The sequence below is a fragment of the Lynx canadensis genome, chromosome E1, assembly GCF_007474595.2.
Source record: "Lynx canadensis isolate LIC74 chromosome E1, mLynCan4.pri.v2, whole genome shotgun sequence".
In the NCBI taxonomy this organism is placed as follows: Eukaryota; Metazoa; Chordata; class Mammalia; order Carnivora; family Felidae; genus Lynx; species Lynx canadensis.
In genome coordinates, this window is record NC_044316.2 from 2,822,145 (window position 1) to 2,847,112 (window position 24,968).

Genomic DNA, 24,968 nt, shown 5'->3' on the forward strand with positions numbered 1-24,968 from the left:
TGTGTATAAAACAATATACATACACAAAGCGGTACCTTTTTAATCTCTTCTCCCTGCATGAGTCCCAAGCACAGTGCCAGAAACAAGGCAGGCCGATGAATAATGAATGAATGATGGTGAACTACAGTTTCAGTGAAGAGTGTTTTAAAAGACAAACACACAGCACAGCAGGCAATTGGGCCGCTAACGGTGAACGCCTAGGCTCCTGTTTGGGGAGAGTGGGTTCGGGCAGGGCCTGTGTGCCCACCGTTCCTGTGAGGACAGCCGCGTTTGAGCTGATGAAGCTCCGATCATCTGTGACCAGTGTGGCCAGGGAGCTGGCTCCTGTCACCGCAGCAGGACGGGCCCGGGCCTCCTGCCTCCGGGAAACAGAGCAGCGTGGGCTTGGGTGGTGGGGAGGCCACACGCCAGAGCCTGGTGTGGGGAAGACGAGACGCAGGCCGATCCCAGTCTTCTGGGACTGGGAGCCTGGGAGGCCTCCTGGTCGCACATCCGGACTCTGCAACCCTCAATTCCTTAGAGGCTCACTGGGGTTAACAAGTTGCTCTGTTGGGGGGAAGGGGGATCCAGACTGTATGTGTGGTTGGCAAGGGGCCACATCATCCTTATTTCCTTCCGTCCCACATGCCATGTCCGGAGCCTGGCAGGTGGGAGATATTCAATGAAGACTTGTCGAATCGAGCGACTGATTTGGCCTGACAGCCAGGAAACTTGGGACCTATCTAGCCCCAGCTCTCCATATTTGCGTGAGGCAAATGGCTTTCTCCTGGCGCCCCGTGTTCCTCATCCGTGAAACGAGGGCTCCTTCATTCTCCGATGCCAGGCACTGTGCTGACACCAGGAGCTACGATAAGGCACAAGAAAGATCATTAAAACACAGTGTGTTTGTCGGTTATACCTCAATAAAGCAGGAAAACGAAACGAAACAAAACCCAAAACCCACCGCGGTCTTTGATGCACGTAACCATCGAGACACGCGCCAACACAGCTCAAACCGATTTAAACCAAAAAGGAGAATCTGAGGGCTCACGTACTGAAACCCACCTGGAAATAGCAGGAACCAGGCACTCCTGTGACATCATCGGGGAATCTGCTGTCTCTGTTTCTAGCTTTGCGGGACTCTGACTTGGCTTCATTTCCAGATGGGGGGCACCGGCAACCGCAGGCTCACATTCTTCAAGAATGTTACGGTTTGTCTTTTTAAAGGCCATGTGCTTCAGAATTCCCAGAGTTCAAAAAAGCACACGGAGAAAGTCCCCCTCCCGCCCAGTCCCCCAGGCACCCGGCTTCTGCCCTCAGCACCAGTCTTCCCAGGTACCTTGGCTCCTTCCAGAGATGGTTTTCCCACGGGCCGGTCTGTGCTTTCCCACTTTTTACACAAATGGAAGCAAACGACAGGAGCCATTCCACAAAGTCCTTTTGTCACAATCCTGGACATTGTTTCTTTCCCGGCTGCCCAGGGTTACGCTGTTAACGCGACTCGACCGGTCTCCTGTTGACGGTCACACGTTTGGGACTCCAGCAAAGCCATAAGGAATAACCGGCACGTTCCCATCTCACCCACATGCAGGACTACCTCCCAGCAGTGAAAATCCTGGGTCAGAGAGGAGGAGCATTTGTTTTGATTGCTTTTGATTTGCGTGGATATTGCCAAATTGCGCTCTGTGGGTGGGTTACTCCCACCCACGAGCAGGTGAGGCCTGTTTACTTCCACCCATACCCTCTCCAACTCTCAATGAGACTTTTCCGGTGTTACCAGTACAAGTCAAACACCATCTGCATTTATTTCTCTTATGGTCAATGAGCTTAGGCATCTTTTCATATATTTGAGAGTTCTTTAGATTTCCTTTCCTGTGAAATGTCCATACAATTTTACTGTGCCTTTTTCTTTTTTAATTTTTTTCTTAATTTTTTTTAATGTTTTATTTATTTTTGAGACAGGGAGAGACAGAGCATGAATGGGGTGGGGGGGGGGGGTCAGAGAGAGGGAGACACAGAATCTGAAACAGGCTCCAGGCTCTGAGCTGTCAGCACAGAGCCTGACACGGGGCTTGAACCCACAAACTGCGAGATCATGACCTGAGCCAAAGTTGGACACTTAACCAACTGAGCCACCCAGGTGCCCCTTACTGTGCCTTTTTTTATTGGGTTGTTGGTGTATCGCTTATAGACTTGTAGATTTTTATGTATCAAAATGAGCCCTTTCTCTGCAATGTGAATTACATTTTCCTTAGATTGTCATTTATCTTTTGCTTATGGTTTTTTACCATGCATACTTTTTACATTTTTAATACATAAAATGTTTCGGGGTTTTCTTTTCTTTTTTTCAAAATGTTATTTAAATTCTAGTTAGTTATGGGTTTTCTTTTAGGACTTCTGTGTTTTGTTTTCATACTCAGAAATGTCCTCTTCACTCCAAACTATTTTTTTTTAAGTTGATTTATTTTTGAGAGAGAGAGAGAGTACGTGCAGAGGTGGGGCAGAGAGAGAGAATCCCAAGATCTCGGGGGTCACAATCTCACGAACCATAAGATCATGACCTGAGCCGAAATCAAGAACGAGACACTTGGGGCGCCTGGGTGGCTCAGTCGGTTAAGTGTCCAACTTCGGCTCAGGTCACGATCTCACATTTTGTGAGTTCGAGCCCCATATCGAACTGTGGCTCTGTGCTGACGGCTCAAGAACCTGGAGCCTGCCTCAGATTCTGTGTCTCCCTCTGTCTCTGCCCCTAACCAGCTCATGCTCTATCTCTCTGTCTCTCTCAAAAATAAAAAGAGGGGCGCCTGGGTGGCTCAGTCGGTTGAGTGTCCAACTTCGGCTCAGGTCATGATCTCAGTCTGTGGGTTCGAGCCCCGTGTCAGGCTCTGTGCTAACAGCTCAGAGCCTGGAGCCTGTTTCCAATCCTGTGTCTCCCTCTCTCTCTGCCCCTCCCCCAGTCTCACTTTGTCTCTCAAAAATAAATAAATATAAAAAAATTTTTTTTTTTTTTTAATAAAAAGAATCAGACACTTAACCGACTGAGCCACCCAGGCCTCTCCCTCACTCCAATGCATACCCCCCATCTAATTATGAGAAACACCAGACAAATCCAAATGGAAGGACATTCTACACAACCACTCACCAGGACTTTCCAAATGTGTCAAGATAGTGAAAGGAACGAGAAAAAAAAAAAGTGGTTGGAAAAGCCTGAGAATGACAACTAAATGCGATGTGAAATCCTGGATTAGAGCCTGAATTGGAAAAAGGGCATTAAGGAGAAAGCTAGTAAAATTCAAGTAAGATCTGTAGACCAGGTAATAGTTCGGCATCAGCACTAACCTTCTGGTTTCCATGATCGTGACCTGACTTTGCAAGATATTAACATTTGGAGGACCTGGGTGAAGGGCATACAGGAAATCTGTATTATTTTGCACCTTTTCTGTAGGTCTAAAATTAGTCAAGAAAAAAGGTTTAAAATGTCAAGTTTTGTTTTAGTAAACATTTTTGAAGGTTTGATTAATTAACTTATTTAGAGAGAGAGAGTGTGTGTGCAAGCAAGCAGGAGAGCAGCGGAGAGAATCCCAAGCAGGCTCCACACCGTCAGCCCAGACCCCTATGCAGGGCTCGATCCCACGAACCAATCTGTGAGACCACGACCTGAGCCGAAAGCAGGAGTCGGAGGCGTAACCCACTGAGCACCCCAGGCACCCTTCCGCCTTTGCTCATTTTCAAAGTGCACAATTCAGTAGTGTTAGTACATTTATATTGTTCTACAACCAATCTCCGGAACTCCAATTTTTCATCTTGCAAAACAAACTCTCTACCGCCGAACAGCTCACCCCCTTTTGTTCAGCCCCTGGAACCCCCCGTTCTACTTTAAGTCTCTATGTGTCTGACTACCCTTGGTACCTCGCGTAAGCAGAATCAAGCAGTATTCGTCTTGTGGGATTGGCTTATCCTGATTGACAAGCCACTGATTACACAATAAAATGAAAAACCTATTTCGGATGCTAATTGGCAAAGCCTCTGGTGTTGACTAAGAGACAGATGGTTAAAGTGCTTGTAGTACCTGTTTCTGGAGTGTGGGTGAAGGAACTGAGGCACAGAGAGGTTAAGTAACCCGTTGCCAATCACACAGCCACGAAGGAGGCCGGGTGCACTTTGAACCCGGACTGACCCCACGGCTCGTTCCCACAGTCTTTGCCCTGGACTGGGGCTCACATAAGAGAGCCAACACTTGGAAAACAGCAGCATCTACATGGTGTCTGAAGACAAGAGGCAGCTACAGGTATCCAAGGAGCAACGATCAGCAACACATAAGGGCAACTGGGGGAAGTGACCCAGTGGCATCTCCCCAGTGACTGACCCGTTGTAGGCACACAATCAATATTAGATGAGCCTGAGGGGCGCCTTGGCGGGGGGGGGGGGGGGGGGCTCAGTCCGTTAAGCGTCCGACTTCAGCTCAGGTCACGATCTCACAGTCTGTGAGTTCGAGCCCCACGGCGGGCTCTGCGCTGACAGCTCAGAGCCTGGAACCTGCTTCCGATTCTGTCTCCCTCTCTCTGCCCCTCCCCTGCTCGCACTGTCTGTCTCTCTCTCAAAAGTAAAGTAAAAAAAAAAAAAAAAAAAATTAGATGAGCCTGAGAAGAAGCAGCCAGAATAGTGGGAGGTAAACCAAGGGAACTATTTTTCAGAGGCCAAGAAAGAAAACCTTTCAAAAGAGTAGTGGTCAACATATTATGTGGCGAAAAGAGGCCAAGCCAAAGGCTGAGGAGTGCCCTCTGGATTTAGAAACAAGGATCCTCGATGGGCAGTTTCTTGGGATGAGAGGGGCAGGAATCGCTGATAAATATTTAACAGCCAACTCTCCAAAAGCAGTACGTATTTATACATGTACATAAATTTATTATCAATCTTACTGACACAAAGGATATGTAACAGAATTTACAAATAATAATGAAATATACAATATTCTTTACTGTAAATTCCACTCTTGTATCCATGACTTCCTAAGTGGAATTATACCCTACCAGTGTAATTCCAAAATGAATGTTGGTTGATATTTGTATTTACATTTTGGAACGACACAAAATGAAGCAGTGAAGATATGTTGTACTTTCACTGGTTCCTCAGGGACTGGACTGACTTCTTCACTGAATCTGTTAACAGTTTTCAAGTTCTGGGAGAATATTTCCTCTATTTTCGGTGCTATTTGCAATGTAACAGTTACAGACATGGCAGTTTTATGTGTAACCTGCATTATTAACATTGTCTCCGTCATCTTTTTTTTTAATTTTTTAAAAATTTAACGTTTATTTATTTTTGAGAGACAGAGCAGGAACGGGGGAGGAGTAGAGAGAGGGGGAGACACAGAATCCAAAGCAGGCCCCAAGCTCCCAGCTGTCAGCACAGAGCCCAAAGCGGGTCTCCAACCCACGAAGCGAGAGATCATGACCTGAGCTGAAGTTCGACGCTTAACCGACTGAACCACCCAGGCGCCCCCAACATTTTCTTAAATCTAGGTAATCAACAAAGCCCCATATGCCGCAGTTGCCAATCTCTGTGGAGTAAATACTCCTGCCGGAGCCAGTTTCAAAATACCAACTTGATGTCTCCACATGAGCTGGGAAGAGATACACAGTAGGAGCACATCATTATATAGCACTCCCACGATACAGATACAGTAAATGTAAATAACCTCAAGAGCACATAATAGTAACATGTAGAAAATAATCAGGAACCTGAAACTAGTGTAACATTGTGTGTAAACCACACTGAAAAAAAAAAGAATAAAATAAACTCCTACAAAGTAAAAAGAGAGGGAGGGAGGGAGGGAGGGAGAGAGAGAGAGAGAGAGAGAAGAAAAAACATAATCAGGAAGTAATGAGTTTTGAGTATTTATGACCTCTGTTTTTAAATACAATTTAACTGTTTGTATCATTTCTGATAAGAGCTGTTTCACAACTCGCCCACAATGTTTCTGAAACACAAAAGGTCGGCTTTCACAAATCGGTGAAGCACAAGACCGCAGTGGGATGTGACTTTCCCCAGCCACACTCCAGGACCTCAACTCCAACTGCTCCTATAGGAGCAATACTCCTGCCACCTTGGGCAAATGAACCCCTGCTCCGTAGCCTCTGTAATTCTCCTTTGCGGCTCTTACCACAATTTGCTCTGCAAGTACTCTGCGAGGAGGGGGAACTTGTTTCTGGTCGGTCTCCATGCGCCACGATGGCTCCATCGTGAGGCTGAGCACGGACCATATTCACACTCTTCCCTCAGTCAGTACTTCCTACAGAGCTTTGCATATAGGAAATGCTCAAGAAGTATTTATTGAAGGAGTGCTCGGGATGAGGGGCTGCCAGAAGGGACGATCCTCCAGAAGGGAAAAGGGGGGGGGGGGCATCACCTGAGGGGCCTCACCAGAAAGCATCTCCTTGGATGCCTTCTGCTTATTTCGAATGGCCAGGGCTCCCCCGTTTGGGACTGAAAAAATGCACAGAGGACCTTCCCGACATACACTGAACCTTCCCTAGGAAATACGACCCTTGATCTGAAACAAGGTGGCACCTCAGACCCTGGCAGTGTTTGTCCAATGCCTAATAGCGTGTTCAAATAATCTCCTTTTGGACGTGTTCTTGCCATGTGCTGGCAGGCAGAGGTGGGGGGTACTCATCAGACCACTGAGGAACAGCGGAAGCTACGCCCAGGTGGCCCTTCTGGCTTCGGTGGGATAGACGGTCTGGTAATAAACCACTGGCGACACCAAGTTTGATAAAATATTAACAGCGACTTCACGGAAGCCTGGAAACCAACCAGTTCTTTCCTTGTAACAATTAACTAACCTCGTGGAACACTAATCGGCTCCTCCCTTAAGGAGCCGCCACACTAAGACTGTGTCGTTCAAAAACACGCCAGGACCAGTCGTCGGACGATGGAAGTTTCCGGAAAACCGGCAAGCCATAGCAGGAGAATACGAATCCCAAAATACGAGCTACTGTCAGGAAGACTCCAAGCAGTCACCGTCCCTCCCCAGCCGCAATACGCGGCAAAACCCCGGTGGTTGCACCATTTCACACCCAAAGGTCAAAATCTATCACTTTCCCATAAAAACAAAGGCGAGGATCGTCAGGCAGAATCAGATAGGAGCAATCAGGGTGTTGCAAGTCCTGATTACGCAGAGACGTTAATCACGAATCATGCGATCTCCAATCATCATGTTCCAATCTGCCCTCCCGAAGGAGGAACAGGTAAGGATTATCCTACCTGACGATAAACGGAAACACACGTGCGTTCCTTACTCAGGGAAAAAGGCCCCGCTTGCAGCTAGGGTGAGTAGTTAACGGGCTAGCCCGAGCAACCCGATGTTATTCAGGGTCTTCCGTTACCGTTGCTCGTTTATTTGCAGAATTAAACAATATTTCTTTCCCGATTTGACTGCCAAAAAGAGACAATCTAATTCCTCCCAGAATGCTCCACTCACGAGCTTGGCCCCAAAATCACGGGGACTTTATTTACATATCTCCGCCCACCGGCCCCCTTCCGTCAGACATCTACCGTAATAACCAAAATAAAAGCGACACGTATTATCTTACAGTCTGCAAGGCTGGAAAACAGCCTTCCGTTTCTCTAGCAGTTTGGCCGCCCCAATTCTCCCCTAGAATTGTCGTAAGTCTTGATCTTACTCTAAGATATATTTTATTACAAGCACTAAAGAAAACGCTGATAATCCCAGACTCGAGTGATAATTACCCCAACACTGACATCCTCCATCAAATGCAATTTGAGGGCTGAAGACTGCCTTCCTCGGTCCAGGAATGGTGAGTGGTCCCGTGTTCCTCGAACCATCATCCCTATGTTCCCGTCACGAAGGTCTCAGAAAGGTTTCTTTTTCAGTCCAAAGACGCTGATGAACAATGCCATTTCAGTGACAGCTGGGAGGGCACTGTGGACAGTAGAGTAGTGGGTGGTTGGTTCAAGGCCCCTTCCAATAAAAATCCCCAAATCCCCAAACTGGAGACTCCACCCCCAAAGTGTAGGAGAAGGGGAATTCAAAAGACTGCAGGATGTTGAGTGGATCTGGTATCTCATACATGGAGTAAAGGACTGAGTGGGGGAAACCTTCAGATTGAGTAAACCTTCCTCCCCTACTCCCAAACATTGGTGGTACCGTACCTGCAGAAGACGAAAATGTACCAGTACGTGGTACACTCCCAACGCTCGAATATGAAAAAGGACAGGGCCACAGATGCACTACAATGAGCCCCAATGGCTTGGGAATGCACCAGAGTCAAGGAAAGCCTTTGGTTCAGTAGTTAGCGATGAGCCAGAAAAGGCCATTGGTGGGGCAGGCATCTGCTCTCAGGTTCACCTCTTGCTCCCTTACCACATTCCCAAGGCCACACTTCTGCGTTTTCGGCAGCCCTGACTTCTGAATTTTAGGACAGCCATGTGAGTAGAGACCAGAACTGAGCCTGCACAGCTGGGACCCCAGGCTACCCAACCCCATATCTAGGGGGCCAGCCTGGCCCCTTCAGGTAGAAGCAAGTTCCCCATTGCACGCCGTCAAGGTGCCTGGGCAGCTCGGTAGGTTAAACTTGCAGTTTTTTATTTCTGCTCAGGTCATGATCTCACTGTTCTTGAGATCGAGCCCCGCATCGGGCTCCACTCGGGCAGTGCGGAGGCTGCTTGGGATTCTCTCTCCCTCTCTTGCACTCTCTCAAATAAATACATTTTTTTTTCAACGTTTTTATTTATTTTTGGGACAGACAGAGACAGAGCATGAACGGGGGAGAGGCAGAGAGAGAGGGAGACACAGAATCGGAAACAGGCTCCAGGCTCCGAGCCATCAGCCCAGAGCCTGACGCGGGGCTCGAACTCACGGACCGTGAGATCGTGACCTGGCTGAAGTCGGACGCTTAACCGACTGCGCCACCCAGGCGCCCCAAATAAATACATTTTTAAAAAAGAAAAGAAAAGAATGTTCGCAATGACTTAATTCACTCTGCTGGAATCACTGTCCAGCGCCCCTGGCCCTCTCAGTCTACAATTCAAGGGTCAAGAAGCTTCCCTGATCTCCATCTTCCTTATTTCTCCGTCTCTTCTGAGTTTCCATAGAGCGTCATATCTTCACACACTCCTGTAGCACAATGCTTATCACACTGAATTACAGATGTCCTGTCCGCATACCTGCCTCTTCCGCAAGTTAGAAAACAGAGTTTTACTCCCAGATGGGATCTCCAGCGCCTGGTGCACAGCGGGAACTTAACAAAGGATCGAAGGGCGTCTTAAACTTTCCACGTTGCCTGAGAAGATCTATCAGCCGGAGGTGCTGTTTGCCCGCTAGAGCACACACTATTGTGCCAGAAAGGCCTGGTTAGGTGGCTGAAAGGGAGTCCAGATGGAAATGGGCCGTGTGGAAAAGGCGCGCAGGCAAAAAGGATACAGATGAGGCTCTGGGTGCTGTTGAACATGGAAACCCCTGAGAAGAAACCGGCCAGCTCCACTGCAAAGAGGCCCAGAGTGACGGACAGCGCTGCCACGAGCCTGCAGACACGAAGGGGGTTGGCTCAGGCCTCGGGGACTTCTTCAAAGACCCTTCCACCCCCACCAGTGCTGAATTCTGACCACCCTGCCCCAAGTGCTCACTGAATGTCCTGCTTCTCGTACTCCTCGGGGGTGAACGTGAGAGGCAGGCAGGCGTGGATGTTGCTGTCCTGGGGAGCGGGGCGGAGAGGAAGAAAATGAAAGAAGGGAGCGCAGCGGGGCAGCCCTGGGGTCCGAGGGGGGATGGGAAGACACGCCCGCGTAAGGCCCTGGGGAAGGGGCGTAGTGGGGCTGGGACCACCCCAAGGTGGGAACGGGGTGGAAACGGGAGGAGGGTGGTCGTGGGTCTTACCCGCGACCAGAACAAGGTGATGACGACCACCAGATGCGCCAGGAGCGTCAGGAAGCGAGAGGGCACGAGCCCCGAGATCCGGCCCATGGCCCCCCTGGGGCAGGAGTACCGACTGGAGCAGAGGCCGTGGTCTGTGGGGCTCAGGAATGACCACGCCTGAAGTCTCCTCAAGTCTCGCAGGCTAGCACGCAAAAATTCGACGGGCGCCTCCTTCCCGCTCGCGCTGGCGCCGCCCGGTTGCCTTAGCAACCGCGTAAGCCGGCGCTGCGGCGGGATCTCGGAAAATCTCGCGAGGGCTGTAAAGTCTCGAGCGGCAGCCACCGCCGCAGAAAACGCGAGGCGGAGCTCTGCCGCCGGGGGTGCGGTGCGGTTCCGAGTTCCCCGACTAGGTCTCTGCCGCGAGCCCGGCAGGTCCCTCCGACCTAGGTGGTCGCTGCAGCCCTCTGTCCCCGTCAGGCCTAAGGCAGGGTCTCTTTCTCCCTCCTCCGCATCCCTTTAGCCCCCGCTGCCTTGGGCACGTGGGAAAGAAACGTGCAGACGCGGATGTCCCCGCGTTGTCCCGCCGTCACTTATTAGATGGCCGCCGAGCCCCTGGTTGTCCGAGGACCGCGGATCGGAACCTTCCCTGATGCTCTTCTTCTCCCCTCCCCGCCCAGCCCCAGTTTAGTGAGAGCATCGCAGAGAGCGGAAAGTGGCCCGTTCTCTTTACGTGGATGAGGGGCGCTTTTGGGGAAGGGCATGGAAGCGAGGAGCGGACGGATTTTCTGATCTCTTTGAGATATGGGCACCGGCCTTTGCCCAGCTACATTCCCAAGTACCTCTTGCTATCACCGACCTCACTGACCTTGGGCCCTCAACTGGGATCCTTGCAGAACAGAAAGTTCTAGCCCGCTCGCTGCTCACCCTCAGGTCACAGCATCCCCGGGACCTCCCCCTGGGCCGATGACCAGATCATCTCTCTCCCTACTCTCCATCTGAGTGTTTTTAGGCCGGTCTAAGCTAAACACCCAAGCCCAAGGGACATTTCTGTTTTCTTCATTCATTCGACAAATATTCATTGACCAGCTAGCATGTGCTGGGCTCTTGTTCTGGACAAACAAGACCCAAGTCTCTACCTTCCTGGAGTTTCTATTCTCATCAGAGAGATCCAGAGGGACAGCAAACAAGTCCCCCACGGTAATCCAATACTGTAAATAACATTTTTAAAAAGGAAACTCTAGAATAATAGAGCAAGCAAAAACTCTTTGAAAAAAAAGTCCTTTATCCTTAAACTTTGTTTTAGGAAATGTGCTCAAAATTGAGAGGATACACATCTATTTGAGGACCCCACTCAAATAGATAGATTTCCTTTTTCTAAACCAATAGGTAAAATCAGAACTCAAAGAGATAGTGAAAAGGTGTTTCTTCAAAGTCACGAAAGACAAAGACTGAAGAGCTCTTCCAGATTTAGGGAGACTAAAGAGATGTGACACATTTGACATGACACAAATGACATGACAAGATCCTAATGGATCTTGGACCGGAAAACAAAACACAACCATTTTCTTTTATTGTGAAGGACATTAGTGGAACCATTGGCAAATTTGAATAAGGCTTCCAGTTTAGATATCAGTATTATCGGTGTTAATTTCCTGGTTTTTGATAAATTCTACTGCCTTTATGGAAGAGAATGCCCTGGTTAGCAAATACATGCAGTTTTAGTGGTAAAGGAGAATTATGTCTGCAATTTACCGTCAAATGATTAAAAAAAATATATACGCGTGTCTGTAGAGATAGAGAGGTAATGATAAAGCCTGGTCTTGAAGGCACATGAGAATTCTCTTATTATATATGTATTTTTTTTATCTTTTATTTTATTTTTTTTAAGTAAGCTCTACACCTAACCTGGGGCTTGAATTCACAGCTCCGAGATCAAGAGTCACATGCTCTACCGACTAAGCCAGCCATCCACCCCTGTCTGTATTATTTTCGCAACTTTTCAGTAAATCAAATTATTTTAAAATAAAAAGTTTTAAATGATAACCCTTTCTAAGTTTTCCTTCTGGGTCTTATATAGTATTATTATTGAGACATTAAATTGCTTTATAAAAAGAAGAAATATTTTTCAGATTGATGTTCCTAAATGTTCACTTCCTATATATTGAAACTATGTAATGACATTTTCATACAAAACCACTTCTTTCGAGGGTAGTACAGCCTTATCCTCCTAATGGAGTCAATGTGGTCACCAAAACTCATAAAACAATAAAATGCCATCATTTAGATTTTTCAGAGGAATTATCTGTATAAAGACTGAGATTCAGCAAAGTCTCTTGATTTTTTTTTACTCCAAAAATACTGGCTGATGATCGAATACGACCCACACTGGTTTCTCAGCTCTCGGATGTGTAGGGGAGACTCTCTCTTTAATCGTTGCACCATTTCAAAATTCTGAAAATATTTTCAAACCTCTGCCACCTCAGGAGGGACAGGCAAAATACAGTGACCCCATCTGCTTCTCTCCTTTGAGGTGACACTCGTTAGGAGACCCTCAAAACAAGTACAACAAAGACATGGAAAGTATAATGAGGCGGGCTCTGTGCGCGTAATTACAGCGTAGCAGCCTGGAAACCTTCTGAGCACACGGACAAGACGCAAAGCACTGAAGGCCTCCTTCCGGTGCCTGCGGATCACATGACCTTTCTCCTGGGATGAGGAAGCCCAGGCCTTCAGAGCCAAACTCCCCCAGTGACAGTTGATCAAGTCTGACCGTTCGCAGAAGAAGGTAGCACTGTCATCCAATGAAAGGAAGCAAAACCCAACACATGCCTTTGCAAGATTTTCCAAGTTCCCGGAGCAAATAGAATGAAGAGAAGGAGTCAGCCGGGGAAAGATCTGGGGAAAGAACTTTCCAGGCAGAGGCAAGTGCAAAGGTCCTTAGGTGGGAACAAGGCCAGTGTGTTCGCGGGACACAAAGGAAGCTAGTGTGTCTGAAGCCTAGTATTGGAAGGGGAAGAAGAGATCGGGGGGTGGGGGATGGGTGGACAAGACATGTGGCCTTGCAGCCATGGGGATGGACCTGGTCAGGTTAGCATTCTAGAAGATGACTTTGGTTGCAATATGGAGAATCGATTTTAAGATGTTAAGTGGAAGGCTTGTGAAGAATCGGTATAGTTATCCAGGACGGATGGAATGATATTGGACCAGAGTGGAATAAGAAAGTGGAGCAAAGTGTAAGGAATCAAGAGAGCATTAAAAAATAAGGTCTAAACATGAGACTATGGGTAGGTGAGAAAAAAGGAAGGGGTCAAGCATGTCTCTTAGAGTTTGGGTTCCTGCAGATGGAAGTTTGGGGCATTCTGTTTATTATAGGCTTCCTGCCTAGGGGAGCCTACTAGATAGTAAGAACTGGTAGTCACGTTTCACATTAAGAATTAATAAACAGTGATGGGGCGCCTGGGTGGCTCAGTCGGTTAACAGCTGACTTCAGCTCAGGTCACGATCTCACTGACCATGAGTTCGAGCCCCGCGTCGGGCTCTGGGCTGATGGCTCAGAGCCTAGAGCCTGCTTCCGGTTCTGTGTCTCCCTCTCTCTCTGCCCCTCCCCCGTTCATGCTCTGTCTCTGTCTCAAAAATAAATAAACGTTAAAAAAGTAAAAAAAAAAAAAAAAAAAAAAGAATTAATAAACAGTGAGCAGGCATTTAGGTCTGTCCTGTCACTTTTCCATGACCTTGGTTCCCAGAAGCTTACTCTGCAGAGGTCACACAAAAGTGAGTTTTAGAACCACCCTGTGGCCGTAGGAGGTACTGCTGATGACATGGCGTGTCCTTCACTGGTGGCGGTCCACTGGCTCCAGGGCTGGAACCCACACATCCTAACATTTGATTTGATCTGGTCAGAAAAGAGCTTGGGGGCCGGGGGGGGGGGGTGGTGGTGGTTATCATGGAAAGACTCAAACGTATGTACAAATAAAATAGTATGACGAACCCCGTTTGAACCCTACCATTCTGCTTCAAAAATACCACCACGTGGCCAAACTTGTTTCAGCTGGACTTCTCTCTCCCTCTCAGCCCCACTAGGTTATTTCGAAGCAAATCCCAGACATCACCGAATAGCTGACATTGCCCAATATCCACTGGCAATATCCATGTATAGATGATGAAGTCCACACGCTGCACTTGGTTAATGTGTCTCTTTCGTCTTTTTTTTTTTTTTTTAATCTTAGATTCTTCCTCCTCCCTCCCCACTCCTCCTTGTTTCCTTTTCTTGCAATTTCTCTGTCGAAGGCACTGGGCCATGTGTGGGCAGTGTTCTGGTCTTCTCATTTAACATGTTCCTCTGTGTCCTGCGTTTCCTGTAAACTGGTCGTTAGATCGAGCATACCCGCCAAGAGTGACCAATTCATTGCTTTTAGGATCATCGCGAACGGACAGATTTAACATCTATTGTGGCTTTTGTGAGGCAGCAGCTACTCGGCTTTGCTCAATTGTTTTTTGTTTTTTTTTTTAATTTTTTTTTCAACGTTTTATTTATTTTTGCGACAGAGAGAGACAGAGCATGAACGGGGGAGGGGCAGAGAGAGAGGGAGACACAGAATCGGAAACAGGCTCCAGGCTCTCAGCCATCAGCCCAGAGCCCGACGCGGGGCTCGAACTCACGGACCGCGAGGTCGTGACCTGGCTGAAGTCGGACGCTTAACCGACTGCGCCACCCAGGCGCCCCTTGAGGAAGGAAATAAAAGTGCAGTGTTGCCAGATTCCTGGGGGTTTTGTTGTTGTTTTAAGAGAGGCCAGAAATCCAGTTTCTTACTCCAGTTATAAATGTGAGTATCCAACTTAAAAGTGAAAAAAAAAATGAGAAGGGGGAAAAAGATGACAAGAGTACACAAGCCTCAAGCCACCAGCTTTCAGCCTCTGCATCAGTGCTGTCCAGCAGAAACTTTCTATGATAATGGAAATATTTCATATTGTCTCTGTCCAACGTGGTAGCCGGCTACTGAACACTTGGCTAGTGGGGCTACGGAACTGAATTTTTAAATTTCTACTTAACTTCTTTTTTTAAATGCTTATTTATTTATTTATTTTGAGAGAAAGAGAGAGAGAGAAAGAGAGAGAGCATGCTCTAGCATGAGCAGGGGAGGGGCAGAGAGAGGGAGAGAGAGAATCCCAAGCAGGCTCCCTGCAGTCAGCATGGAGCCCAACTCCGGGCTTGAACCCACGAACCATGAGATCATGACCTGAGCTGAAATCAAGAGTCAGATGCTTAAGCGACTGAGCCACCCAGGTGTCCCTCAACTTAATTTGAATGGCCGCATATTGAACAGCCACTCTGGTGGCTACCATATTGAACAAGGCAGATCCGGACAGAATCATCTGTTGATTTCTAAAGTTTGGAAACTGGTGGGATACATGGAGACTTAAATGTCAGAGAGCACCCTGGATGGTGACGCTGGACTGATAATACCTCACACCTGCTGCAGGACCTTTCTGAACCTAGAGATCAAGTCCACGTTCCCCAGTACCATATTCACTGACCCTACTTCCCTTTCTAGCAAAAATTTCCACTTCACCCCACGTCCTTGAGCTACTCAGACACGTCTCCTTCCTCTACAAAGCAGGCTCTCCCCTACTCTGGTGCTTCTGCCAAAGCGATTCCTCGTTAATTTCACCAATGCTTATTGAATACACACTCTACTCCAGGAATTGTATGGGGTGCCAGGAATACATACTTCCTTCTCTTGAGTAACTTAGGATGTGGTGAGGGAAACAATCAAGGAAACAATTACAAATAGTGTTTTAGGGCGCCTGGGTGGCTCCGTTGGTCAGGCGTCCAACTCGATTTTGGCTCAGGCCACGATCCCCGGCTAAAGCCCTGCATCAGGCTCCAGGCTGAGTGTGGAGCCTGCGTGGGATTCTCTCTCTCTGCTCCTCCCCTGATCTCACACACACACACACACACACACACACACACACTCACTCACACCTCCTCTCTCTCTCAAAATAAATAAACATTTTTTAAAAGTAGTGTTTAAGTTATCTTGGAGGAGACACATCAAAGGCTTCTTCCTCCAGATTGGAGTGGGGGAGGAGGGAGGAGGGAGCTTCTGAATTGAGTGCTGGCGGGGGGCGGGGGGGGGTATGGAAGGGTCAACCAGGTAAAGAAGGATCAGCAGAGGAGAGTTGGGACCGAAGTGCATGTAAGCATCTGTAAATGAGTCAGCAGGGTTGTCACATGGGAGGTGAGGAGGCAGTGGCTGAGGAATCACGCAAGGACCAGACATTAATAATAGCAGTTGTAGTAACTGAGCGATCATGACCAGTCAGGCCCTGAGCACTTTATCTTAGCAAATGAACTAATAGTGATCCATTACAATCTTTACTATTCTCCACATGGAGACATTGAGGCTCAAGGAGGTTCAATAACCAGCCCAAATTACATAACTAGGAAGTGGCAAAGCCTATATGTGAAACACTGGCAACATCCTCCCAGGGCCCTCTTAAGAAGTGTGCAGCCTTGGGGGCCCAGCCCATAAGTTAGGACTTAATCTCAAAGGTGCTGGGGCACTGACTGTAAGCCACAGAGTGATGGGATCAAGTTTGCATTTTAGAAATGCAAATCAAGTTTTGCAAAAACTCTTTGGCTATTCTGGAGGCAGAGACATCAGAAAGGAGTCTGTTACAATAATCCGGCAAAAGAGGAAGGGGGGGGGCAGTGGAAGTGGAAGAATGAGGGCTGGCAGGAGAGTTCTGGAGGAAAAGGAATGGACAGGACTTGATGACTGGAAATGAGAAGGAGGGAGAGGGAAGAGACGGGGTAAGACACTGGCGGTGAGCCCTGAAGGACTGGGAAGGAGGGATGACAGGGGTCCAGTGAAGGTGCCTGGCAGGGGCTGGCCGTCTGAACCCAGAGGTGGGAGCAGGCTCCAGGAGCCCTCAGCACACAGATGGCTGACTTTAGAGAAAGCGTGTAGTGTGAGGAGAGGAGACAGAACTCGGAATTAAAGGGACAGAAAAAGAGACTGGGGGTGGGGATGGGGAAAGGCAGGAGAGGAATGTCATGACAACCAAAGGAGAAGAAGGCTCTTAAAAGAAGATGTTGCCTTGAGTCAAAGCCAGGCCCTAGAAACGTCCATGGGCTTTGACATCACTGTGGTCCCTGTGACTTTCAGAAGAGCCACTGTGCCCAATGTGCAGACATTTGACTTGGAAAGGAGAGAGTGAGACACAGCATGACCTCTTTTGCCATGTCGGCCTGTTGAACCCCTCTCCTCTGTCAAGAGGCAAATGGGGGGGCGGGCTCTGCTAGCTTCCGGTACCCCTCTCTAGAAGTTCCCAGCTCTTTCTCACCTGGAGAGCTCTAAAACATACTGATGTTTATGATGATGGAAATCAGAACAGTGGTTGCCCCTGGGAAGGGACCGGGGAAGAACTTTCTGGGGGTGGAGGAAATGTCCTACATCCTACATCTTAAATGGTTTGTGGGTTGAATTTACTAAAACTGATCAGAACACACACTTCTGATCTGCGTGTTTCACTGCATGTAAATTATTCCCCAACACTGTAACAAGTGACACAATTACGGAAGCTGGGGCTCTGCTCTGGACTTTTAAATCAGACCTCCGAGCCTGGGGCTGGGGCCGCGCCGGAAGGCCCCGCAGACGACGGTAAGGTGCACCCAGGAAGAGACGCAGGCTTGCAGGAGTTCGTCTCACCCACCAGGTGCCGGGGCTCCGGCAGCGCTCCCTCACGCTCCGCCAGGCGTCCGGCTTTCTACGGGATTCTTCGCACGTCCGTCTCCGCTGGGCTGTGGGCGGGCGGGGGAAGGGGGGGGGGGTCCCCGGTGACAGCTCGCGGCCACCTGCTCGCCCGCAGGACGACCGCTGCCCTGCCGGGCGCGCCGGGTCCCCGCAGGTCTCACGAAGCTGGCGCCGGGACGGCGCAGGCATCAACGCCACCGGAGTTTAGAAGCTCTGGGCGGGAGGAAGGGGGGGGGGTCCCCGCTCTCAGTCCCCAATCGCCGGGTCCCCGGCCAGCCGCCAAGTGGCCATGGGGAGACCTGTCCACCTCTTTGGCCGGCCGACCTCGTGGCGCAACGGTAGCGCGTCTGACTCCAGATCAGAAGGTTGCGTGTTCAAATCACGTCGGGGTCAGCTCCTTTTCGCCGAGGCTTCCACCACTTTTATTTATTCGCCTCCCCCGTCGTGACTCACTACCCCGGAGCCCCAGCGCCCAGGCTGAAGCGGCACCTCGTGGGGGCCGGGAGAGGAGGGCTCCTGGCGCCCAGTCCCGAGCCGCCCCGTCGGGGGAGCCCAGATCTCGCGGGCTCGTGCGCGCAGATCCGGGGACCCAGAGCCTGGGCGCGTGGCCGGGCTCCGGCGGACGGGCGCGCGCGGCGGGGCCCTCGGTTCGGCGCGCGGGAGAGAAGGTCGTTCGGCTGGCGGTCGCCCTGTGAGTCGTGCTCGCGGGGCTGCGCCGGTTCCCCGGGCGCGCGCTCCCTCGGCCACGTGGGTGGGCCCCGCGCGCGGGAGGACGAGTTCAGGCCCCAGAGAGAAGAGCGGAAGCCGCAACTTCGCAGACGAGGTGGCCGAGTGGTTAAGGCGATGGACTGCTAATCCATTGTGCTCTGCACGCGTGGGTTCGAATCCCATCCTCGTCGGCGTGCGGCTGTCGCAGCCGGGGTTCAGTTTTGTAATCTCAAGAATTTCTCTTGTTACCTCCTACCCGCCCCGACTCAATTTCCACGTCACCCCTGCGACTTGTTCGTTTGTCCTCAGCCTTGGTTTTCGTCCCTTCTACTCCGTTTAACAGAACAGCCAGAGGTTGGTGCCAAGGGGCGTCTAGGCACCTGCCACGAACCTGTCGCGCACCTGCCGTGGAGCTGACCTGGCCAAGGAAAGAAGGTGCCAGGTACCGGGCGGTGGGCGCCGTGGCTTAGTTGGTTAAAGCGCCTGTCTAGTAAACAGGAGATCCTGGGTTCGAATCCCAGCGGTGCCTCCATAGCCTACTGCTTTTGCAAGGTGTCTCAGGACATCCTGCCTGTGCAATTCCACCCCCCCACTCCCCACCCTCCCAGGTCCACCACCGTCTGCCCGGGAATCCACCGGGAGGCTTTGGGCGGCGCTTTCCGCCTCTGACGTTTCTGGTTGGGATGGCGGACACCACTAGGTGCGCGCTGTCCATCGCGGGCTCCCTATGCACATCCCGACCTGCTGCCGAGCAGGGAGTGGCATCTGTATTTACCCGTCACCCGTGCTGCGCCTTGCTGTCGCTTCCCGAAGTGCCTGGTGATTCTGTTAATATCGTTTTCACGTCCCCCCAAATGATCCTACCCATTTTCAAATTTTCCTACAGACAGGACGGACCAACGATATGAATTTTACAAGGTTCCAGTTTGAGGCACTAGCACCAGCTGGCCGGTTAGCTCAGTTGGTTAGAGCGTGGTGCTAATAACGCCAAGGTCGCGGGTTCGATCCCCGTACGGGCCAGAAGCGGTTCCTCTCTTTTCCTTTCCTCCCCTCTCCGTAAAACTTCGTACTGGTAATTTCTTGTTACCGGGGGAAGGTTTGCAGAGCAACGTTTTGAATCCCAGAACTTTCACACCCAAAATAGAAACGTAATGAGATTCAATCCAAGATGCTATTGCCTTGGGGGGCGGGGGAGGAGGAAAGTTTCATAAAACTGGAGTTTTTTTCTTATATCTCTATTTGTAACTCTCCTGCCCATAACCTGGGGGCTCCGGGATCTTACTATATGAACTGTGAACAGAAGGCTTGGAGAGGTTGGGGCAAATAGGACACTGAGCAGCAGCATGTGGGAAACGGGGTCAGGAATGGAGGTAACAGGTGTTTGCAGTCTTCCCAGCCAAGAGGTCACCCAGTCCTTGCCTGTCCGCTTCAAGATCTAAGAGGACCCCTTCCCTACAGACCTAAGGTCCCGCTTCAAGATTTAAGAGGACCCTGACAGATAGTGGGGCACCCTGCTTGTGTTTCTGCTTTAATGGATCTCTGAGCCCATGTCTGTGTCTTGCACATCTCCCCAGAAGGCAGGGCTGCCTAAGAGCAGGAGCCATACCCTTGCCCAGGTAGCCTGGGACCCCCGCCCCTCTCCCAGCATCTGCCAGGAGAGCTCCGTGAAAAAGACCGACCCTCATCCCCGTTCCTTCAGCTTATCACCCCTGTGAGCCCACACAAACACACCTGAGCCTTAGCAGCAGGACTTTAATTCCACAAAAACTCAGAAAGCCAAAGCTGATTAGAACACTCCACAATAGGTGGGCTTCAAAACCAGCAACAATTCTGCCTGAACCCTGAGAGCAGCGAGACCCCTCCCACCTCACCCCCCTCTACCATGCGATGCATTCCGTCTAGCTCCACCCCGGGTCTGGCTGGGGAGGTGGGATGGTAGGGGGCCAGAGGGCAGAAGCAGGGGGTTACCCATCTGCGGATGTGCATCCGTGTCTGCATGGTGTGTGGCCAAGGACCGCTCAACCTCCCACAGCCCCTGGCACCTGAGATGTGACCACGGGAATCAGGGTGGCCACAGTGGGGGCTGGGGCCTCCTCTGTTCTCCTTCCTGGACCACATATGGCAGTCACGTCTCCCAAGCCGACACCCAAAGCCCTGGGTTCCCGGAGACGGTGCTCTAGCTGGAGAAGAGAGCTGAGAACAAGGTAGCTACAGATGGCCAACTTAACAGAAGCAGAGCATCATCCCCTCCCACCGGGGAAGGCTTCAGACCTTCCCCACATACACCTGAATAAGGCCCAGCGAGTGGTCGCAGGCCTGCTAAATGCATCTGGAAGAGCCTCCAGTATATAGGCCTCCCCCCGGCGGGCAGTTCCCACCAGGGCTCCTTGAGTCCTTAGGATCCTGCTGGGCCCCGGCTTGGCCGGCCCTGTCCTGCCCTCCCGGTCACTTGCACAGGGCCTCCAACACCTCCAGGGTGCGTCGGATATCCCGGACTTGGCGCGCCAGCCCCTGAACTGGCTGTAGCGCCCGCTCCAGCTCCTCACAGCGGGCCAGCAGGGTGTACATGCCCTTGATGCTCATGTCCACGGCTTCGCCTAGGGAGTCCACGGCGTCGCGGTACGTCTGGATGCAGCCCACGCTCAGCGCCGTCAGCTCCTGCACCGCGCCACCCAGCCCGCGCAGCAGACGGTCCACCCTGCCGCCCAGCTCCCGACTCAGCCGCTCCAGGTCCCGCAGCACGTCGGGGGTCGATGGGAGGAATGGCGGGAGTCGGTGCGGGCGCCGCGCAGGGCCGCGCAGGGGCAGGGGGCGGGGGCTGAGGGGCGCCGCTCAGACGAATCTTGAGCTGCAGGTTGTTGGCGACGAAGTGGGTGAGGTCGCCATGGCGGCTCACGGTGCCTTCGAGCTCCAGGGGGCTGGAGATGGTGGCGCGGCGCCCGCCGCCCGCGCCGGGCTCGGCACCCCCTGCGGACCCGGTACCGCCGCACGCCCCGCTCAGCCCGTCCAGGCTGCGGCTGTCCTGAAGGCGGCTGGAGAACGAGCGGCCAGCCCTGCCAGCCGCCGCCGCCGCCTCCTCGTCTTCCTCCTGCGGCTCCACCTCCATCCCGCTGCCTCCCGGGCTCCCTCGACGGCAGCCGCTCTCGGATGCAAGCTCGTCCTCCGGTGGCTCCGGGTCCTTCAGCCGGGAGGACCCGTGGGGGTCGGGCTCAGGGCCCGGCGCCCCCCGGCGGCTACCCGGCCCGGACCGCGTCCCCTCCGCGGCCGGGCTCGTCGTCCCGAGCCTCCCGCTCGGCCCGGGTGGACGGCGCCGCGGCTGGAAGTCTTCGGGGACGCCCCGGGTGGCGGCTCGCGCCCTCAACGTTCTCGGCCTTCCGCCTATCCTGCCCAGACGCGGGAGGCCTGAGGGCGGCTCAGAGGGGGTTCGGCCCGGCCCGCCGCCGAAGATCACGGCTTGCTGCTCCCCTACAGCCGGGAGGTCCGCCTCGGGCCCAGGCCGCCCCTGGGACGACTCCATGCCGCAGTTGGGGGCAGGAACCGAGAAACTGATCAGCCCCGGCTCAGGCGGCGTCGGCGGCGCCTTTAAGGGGCGTTGGTAGAGGCGCGCGATTGGCAGCCGGCTGACAATGGTCAGGACAGGAAGAGCACTCTGATTGGTCGCGGCGACCAGGAAGTCCCGGAAGAAGAGCTGTTACTGAGCGGCCCAACCCACGTGAGAGCCGGCGGGTGGTGCGAAGGCGGTGACAGCTGCCCTCGTCGCTCCGCCCCTTCGAGAGGAGGCGGGGCAAATCTTAAAGATCAAGGTTCCAAAATACGCGAGTCCTACGGGGCCCGGCTCAGACTCTTTCCACCCACAACTGTCACGCCCACATTTGTTGCTTTGCTGACCCACCGAGTGGGCACCAGAGATGCGACCCCTTAGAGAGTTTGTGGGGGACGAAAAGAGTCTGTCCTGCTTGGACCATCGGGATTGAACCACGCTTGGTCCATCAGGAGGGATGAAACCAGAATCCTCAGCAGAACTCGGATGGTCCGTTGCATCATCCTCGGCTCACAGACCTGGCACAGGAACTGGCCAGAGCGACTCCCGATGGACAACGAAGCCGGCTTACGGGCTTTCCTGTGCTTCTGACACTGTTCGCTGTCTCCGGCTCCTCCACGTATGAGATCTCTCTGCTTGGAGGATGGTGTGTGATTTTGCCACGAGGTAAAATATTTAATAAATGAATGGCTCAGCATGAAAATTTCAACCTCCTTCCTTATTCAAATACCACCCTTATTCAAATAACTCCCTGACCACCTGTTTAAAACTGCAGTCACTTTCCCCAGCAACTCCCTATTTCCCTTCCCTTCCTTTTGCGTATAGCCCTCATTGCCATCTAACACACTCTGTGTTTGTTTATTTGCTCATGTAAGCTCCGTGCGGGTAAGGTTATTTTGTCTGTTTTGATCTGTATCCTCAGTGCTTAGCGCGGTGCCCAGCATATGGTAGGTGCTTCATAAAGATGTATTCAGTAAATGACCCCAAACCATTAATTTCCCCTTTGTGACTTGAACACATTCAAGATGTGTTTCTGTCAATGCACCCAGAGGCCTGTTAATAAACCATCAGCCCAATGGTCTACTCTAGGCTTCTTCCCCCTCTCTGGGACTGTTACCGCCACCCCCCCCCCACCCACCCCCGTCTTCCCTTTACCCCTCATCAGGCAGGGGTTCTTTGTTCAGCAAGTGATAGAAAAAAATGCAAATCGAACCAACAACAACATTAAAAGAAGGGGACTGTGCTGTGTCGTGCAATAATGGTCTCAAGACAGAGTGTGCATCAGAGAAGCCTGAATCCAATGGGCTAAAGATGTCACAAAGGACCTGGTTTCAGTCTCTGGGGCAGCCTTATTCCAAGTTCGCTTCCTCATGGTGGCACATGGCTTGTGTTTGTCATTCTTCAGAGGTGTACTAGTCTCTTTGGGCTCCTATAACAAAATGCCATAAACCAGGTGTCTTATACAACAAACATTACGTCTGACACTTCTAGAGTCTGGGAAGTCGAGGACGCCAGCTGATTGGGTTCCCTCTTCCTGTCTTCCCCAGGCATCTCACACCGCAAAGAGAGCTAGTTCTCAACTTCTTATAAGGCACTAATCCTATCATAAGGACTCCGCCCCCTTAGACCTCGTCGAAACCCTAATTATCTCCAAAGGCCCCGCCTCCAAATACCATCGCACTGGGGGGATGGCACCTCAACACATGAATTTTGGGATGGACAAAAACCTTCAGTCCATGACAGGGTCATTTGTCAACCTTTTTTGGTTCTCCCAAGATCCGAATCTCAGTGTTTAAGGACTCTCCCACCTCATCAGGCAGAGCCCGCCTCCCGCTACAGAGGCTGAGATGTCAAGCAACGCTTGAGATGTCAAGTGTCTCCGCTTCGGGCACACGGCTCCGGCTCACTGTGGTCTACAGCAGTGGAATTTTCCTGGTGTTCAGATCCAAGCCTCTTCCTTCTAGAGATTCCTACTGCTCCTATAGAGTTGTGAACTACCAGGACCCTCATAATAAAGTCCATTTGGCTTCAATTGCCACCGAATTATTTTTGTTTCATGCAACCAGGAACACTGAATGATAGGCTCCCACATCTTCCAGAAGGGGAGAAAGGAACAGCGTCCAGTAGGCCTCCCACAAGAAGAAGGGTGCATCTTTCCCCAAAGCACCAGTTAATCTCCCTTTGCAACTCATTGGCCTGAACTGGTTCAGGTATCAACTCAGTCACACTGGCCGGGGTGTGATTGACTTAGGGATGAGTATCCAGGAGCAATCACTCTAACAAGATGACAAGAATCAACTTTTTAGGTTTTAAAACAGTTATGCTCTAGAGCTAGGGGGCAGGTCAGTTGCCTCCAAATCTGGCCGCTAACACAATGGGGGAGAGGGCAGGGCCGTGGGGGAGCACCCACAGGATGTACATTAGGGGCCAGCGAGGTATGGCCCATGGGCCAAATCCAGCCCATGTCCATTTTTTTTTTTTTTTCAGTTTATTCATTTATTTTGATAGAGAGTGAGGGAAACGAGCAGGGGAGGGGCAGAGAGAGAGGGGAGAGAGAGAGAATCCCAAGCAGGCTCCACACCATCAGCACCGAGTTCAAGCAGGGCTTGAACTCACGAACTGTAAGATCATGACCCCAGCCAAGATCAAGAATCTGATGCTCAACCGAGTGCACCTCACAGGCACCCCCAGTGAAGCTTTTTTAAGTAAGACCAAAAGTCAGATACCATAAAGGAAACAGATGACAAGACTTGACAATATAATACTAGAAATTCCAAGATAGAAAACCACCCATAAACTACATTAAAAGACGAATTGCAGAGAGGGAAAAAATATCGGCCAAGTGTATGACAAATTGTTAATAGCCCTTGATCTTACAAGCAAATCAGCCAAAGATATATATATATAACGGGAAGGTGGCCGAGGACTCCAGGGTCAGTAAATTGAGTAACTCCACAAAACCAACCGAGGACCCTGGTTCTTTCCATCTTATGTTCTATCGCTCTCTGTTAATCTTTTTTAAAGATTTTTATTTTTTAATTTTTTAATGTGTATTTATTTTTGAGGAGAGAGAAACAGAGTGTGAGAGAGGGAGGAACAGAGAGAG

The 24,968-nt window shown here is 51.1% G+C and overlaps 2 protein-coding genes and 5 non-coding genes across 9 annotated transcripts; 4 read left to right on the plus strand and 3 right to left on the minus strand.

Moving 5' to 3' along the window:
- On the minus strand, positions 1 to 10,106 carry TMEM107 (transmembrane protein 107). 3 transcript variants are annotated; one of them, XR_004342900.1, is made up of 7 exons: positions 9,878 to 10,106; positions 9,628 to 9,695; positions 9,425 to 9,525; positions 8,155 to 8,251; positions 7,732 to 7,924; positions 1,045 to 1,594; positions 1 to 844 (listed from the first exon to the last, which is right to left on the minus strand). XR_004342900.1 is itself a non-coding variant. In XM_032591169.1 (5 exons), the coding sequence occupies exons 1-5, from the start codon at positions 9,962 to 9,964 to the stop codon at positions 7,855 to 7,857; spliced, it is 423 nt and encodes a 140-aa protein (XP_032447060.1). In that variant the 5' UTR covers positions 9,965 to 10,103; the 3' UTR covers positions 6,995 to 7,854. The 3 variants fall into 3 exon arrangements, 1 of the variants encoding a protein (XP_032447060.1); XR_004342902.1 differs by lacking the exons at positions 1 to 844; positions 1,045 to 1,594 and adding an exon at positions 5,439 to 5,602 and having other exon boundaries at positions 9,878 to 10,103; XM_032591169.1 differs by lacking the exons at positions 1 to 844; positions 1,045 to 1,594 and having other exon boundaries at positions 6,995 to 7,924; positions 9,878 to 10,103.
- Positions 7,117 to 7,252, minus strand: LOC115501884. Its single transcript, XR_003964939.1, has one exon. It is a non-coding gene; the product is annotated as a U8 small nucleolar RNA (small nucleolar RNA).
- Positions 10,107 to 17,934: 7,828 nt separating the features above from the next.
- On the plus strand, positions 17,935 to 18,006 carry TRNAW-CCA. The gene has a single exon. It is a non-coding gene; the product is annotated as a tRNA-Trp (tRNA).
- A 424-nt stretch (positions 18,007 to 18,430) lies between these two features.
- TRNAS-GCU lies at positions 18,431 to 18,512 on the plus strand. Its single transcript has one exon. It is a non-coding gene; the product is annotated as a tRNA-Ser (tRNA).
- A 264-nt stretch (positions 18,513 to 18,776) lies between these two features.
- TRNAT-AGU lies at positions 18,777 to 18,850 on the plus strand. Its single transcript has one exon. It is a non-coding gene; the product is annotated as a tRNA-Thr (tRNA).
- A 417-nt stretch (positions 18,851 to 19,267) lies between these two features.
- On the plus strand, positions 19,268 to 19,341 carry TRNAI-AAU. Its single transcript has one exon. It is a non-coding gene; the product is annotated as a tRNA-Ile (tRNA).
- Positions 19,342 to 20,055: 714 nt separating this feature from the next.
- Positions 20,056 to 22,419, minus strand: BORCS6 (BLOC-1 related complex subunit 6). Its single transcript, XM_030296237.2, is given in 4 exon segments — positions 20,056 to 21,069; positions 21,071 to 21,583; positions 21,585 to 21,718; positions 21,721 to 22,419. Coding segments are annotated over 4 exon segments (1,068 nt in total). The 5' UTR covers positions 21,839 to 22,419; the 3' UTR covers positions 20,056 to 20,766.
- Between the last annotated feature and the right edge of the window lie 2,549 nt (positions 22,420 to 24,968).

Excerpts from the sequence above, each read along its gene's own strand:
- TMEM107 (XM_032591169.1), bottom strand. The coding sequence starts at position 9,964 with ATGGGCCGGATCTCGGGGCTCGTGCCCTCTCGCTTCCTGACGCTCCTG. Across the intron at positions 9,696-9,877 it reads TCACCTTGTTCTGGTCGCGG|GACAGCAACATCCACGCCTG; the intron begins GTAAGACCCACG and ends CCCGCTCCCCAG. Across the intron at positions 9,526-9,627 it reads TACGAGAAGCAGGACATTCA|GCTCGTGGCAGCGCTGTCCG; the intron begins GTGAGCACTTGG and ends TCGTGTCTGCAG.